This window comes from Nestor notabilis, unplaced genomic scaffold, assembly GCF_000696875.1.
Source record: "Nestor notabilis isolate BGI_N333 unplaced genomic scaffold, ASM69687v1 scaffold23507, whole genome shotgun sequence".
NCBI classification, from domain to species: domain Eukaryota; kingdom Metazoa; phylum Chordata; class Aves; order Psittaciformes; family Psittacidae; genus Nestor; species Nestor notabilis.
In genome coordinates, this window is record NW_009937230.1 from 1,805 (window position 1) to 4,382 (window position 2,578).

General features: G+C 58.9%; 1 protein-coding gene across 1 annotated transcript in view; it reads right to left on the reverse strand.

The window, feature by feature from the left end:
* The window catches only part of PTPN9 (protein tyrosine phosphatase, non-receptor type 9), a gene marked incomplete at both ends in the record, with an annotated part of 5,175 nt that overhangs the window by 1,788 nt on the left and 809 nt on the right, over positions 1-2,578 (reverse strand). Inside the window, 4 exons of the mRNA XM_010018732.1 lie at positions 4-74; positions 934-1,044; positions 1,625-1,730; positions 2,393-2,517. Of these exons, the coding sequence (XP_010017034.1) occupies positions 4-74; positions 934-1,044; positions 1,625-1,730; positions 2,393-2,517 (413 nt within the window). The remainder of the gene's footprint in view (positions 1-3; positions 75-933; positions 1,045-1,624; positions 1,731-2,392; positions 2,518-2,578) is intronic.

Below are 2,578 nucleotides of genomic sequence, written 5' to 3' on the forward strand. Positions count from 1 at the left end.
TACCCCCCGAGGTACTCAGGGAGGCATTCCCGGGGCAGGTGCTCCTTCAGCTCCGACATCTTCACCATCTGCACCTGCGGTAGGAGGAGGAAGGGATGGGGTGACTCCAAGAGGGATGGAGAGGGTCTGCTGGGGATGGGGACAGTGATGTCAACAGTCTGGAGTGGTCCCCATGGAGCACGGAGTTTTCCCAAACAGCATTGGGGTCTTTCCCCCTTCTTCCCCAGTGGATCTTCATGTTCCCAGGACTGGAGTGAACACCGACACCCAGCTCCACATTTCCAAGCTCCTACCCAAAGCAGAGGGATGAAGTCCAGCCCAGGGAGACATGAGGCTGGAGATGGGCTCTACCAGCACCGCTGATGCTGAGGGTGCTGGTTTAGGTGGGTTTGGCTTTGCCAGGTAGGGCCTGAGCACAGGTATTGAAGCTTCCCTTTTCTCCTGCGTGCTCAGTAGAGGCTTGCCTTCCCTTTAATCCTTTACCATTGCCTCCACTTGCTGCTGCTGGCAGCCTCCCCTCAAAGGAAGAAACCAAAAGCTATTTCCAAAGCAGTGCAAGCTACTTGCTGAAGATACCAAAGCAGGTTTGCTCCCAAGGAGGCAGCTGAGGAAGCCTCTGTTTCCCATGGATTTGGGCTCAGCGGATTGGGCCGAGGGGCACAAGCTGCTTATACCATCCTGTCCCAAAAGGAAACCAGCCCCAGCCCTCCCCACTGAGGGTCCCCGTGCTCACCCGCTCCCGCAGCTTCTCCTTGAGCAGCAGGCTGATGATGGAGTAGGGCACACGGAACCACATGGGTGCTCCCACGATGAAAACCTTCTTGAGCCGAGCCGGGAAGGCTCCCTGCGGGCAGGGGGAGGTCAGAGCCACGCTGCAGGGCAGGAACCAGCCCCTCTTCATCAGCCCTCCCCACTGAGGGTCCCCGTGCTCACCCGCTCCCGCAGCTTCTCCTTGAGCAGCAGGCTGATGATGGAGTAGGGCACACGGAACCACATGGGTGCTCCCACGATGAAAACCTTCTTGAGCCGAGCCGGGAAGGCTCCCTGCGGGCAGGGGGAGGTCAGAGCCACGCTGCAGGGCAGGAACCAGCCCCTCTTCATCACCTGCCAGCGTCTGGGGACACGTCCTGCCAGCGTGTGGGGACACGTCCCAGCAGAGGCGGTGACGAAGGGGACCCCGAAGTGGCAATTCACACATCTGAAGCATGCCTTTTTCCCATAGGAAATCAAATGATTTCCTCGGAATGAGGCGGGCAGAGGGTTTGGCTTTGCGGGGGAGCACACGCCCCAGCCAGTGTTTGCTGTTATTTCTTCCTTCCAGCGAAGGGAGGAGGCACCAAATGCCAGCACGACTGGAGAATAATTTGCATCTGTTTTCCCAACAGCGCTGCCAGCAGCTGCGAGAGGAATTCCAGCCGGGACAGCCGAGCCCTCCCAGCCATGGGACACCACAGCCCAGCCCGGTCCGGCTCCCAGCGCCTTCCTGAGCCCCTATGGGGCCGGCGCTCCTCAGCCGGGATGTGGTCAGCGTGGTCCAGGGTGGGAACCCACACCAAACCCACAGCACTCCACATGCTCGGTGAGCAAGCCGTCCCCGGACACCAGGTCAACCCCCGCCGTTAACCTTGAGCAGGTTGAGGATCTTCTTGCTGAGGTCCAGCTCGAAGTTGGTGTACTGCGAGCCCGCCATGTCGTAGATGAACACCAGCCCGTTCCTCTGCGTTTCAAAGCTGAGAGAGGGCAAAGAGCAATGTCAGCCCCATCACATCCAGCTGCTCGGCTCCTGCATGTGCAGTTCTAACCCTACCCTCTGCTTGCTCATCCAAAAAAATCCCTTTGTGCTTCCAGGACCCAACGCTCACTTTGGTGTTTCCCAGCTGCTCCACCACCTCTTCCTGGAACCCTTATTTAAGCCTGGCTTGTGCCTTGAGCCTCAGCTGCACCACCCGTGATGGGTATGTTCAAAACCAGAAAGAGCCCAGCAGGATAAATGGGACATCCTGGCATTGTATTTTTGGCAGGGCTCACATTACTGGTGGTGGGGCTGCGGCTTCCCAGCCAAAGCCTGCAGGAATCAGGGGCTTTGCTAAACTGAAACCTAGATGTGGGCAGGAAAAGGCTGTAAAGAGCCCGCTTCAGGGCTCAGGGGGCTTTGTTCACCCATGGGGATGCCTGCCTTGAGTTCAACCAAGGGGAAGACACAGGATGCTGTGACTCCTTCTTTCCCCTAACTATAGATGGGATACGCAGAGGCACATGGACCCAGGGATTCACATTCATGGGAGAGGTGGCACATCCTTTCCCAGCAAAGCCTTTTGGAGAGGGTTCACCAAGCCCCCAGCAAGCAGCAGCATCTCCCCTCACCCCCGGGCTGTGTAAGACACAGTCTCACCTCTCCACCGCTCGGTCCAGCAGGTAGAAGAGCGCCTGGAGCACCACGTGCTGCACGCTCTTGCTGGGGTGGTGCAGCTTGGCCGTGAAGAGGGCGATGGAGGCTCCCGAGGGGTCCCGCACGCTCTGCAGAGGAAACAGTGTCAGACCCCCCCTGCCACTGGAGGATAACTCGGGGAGGGGGGGG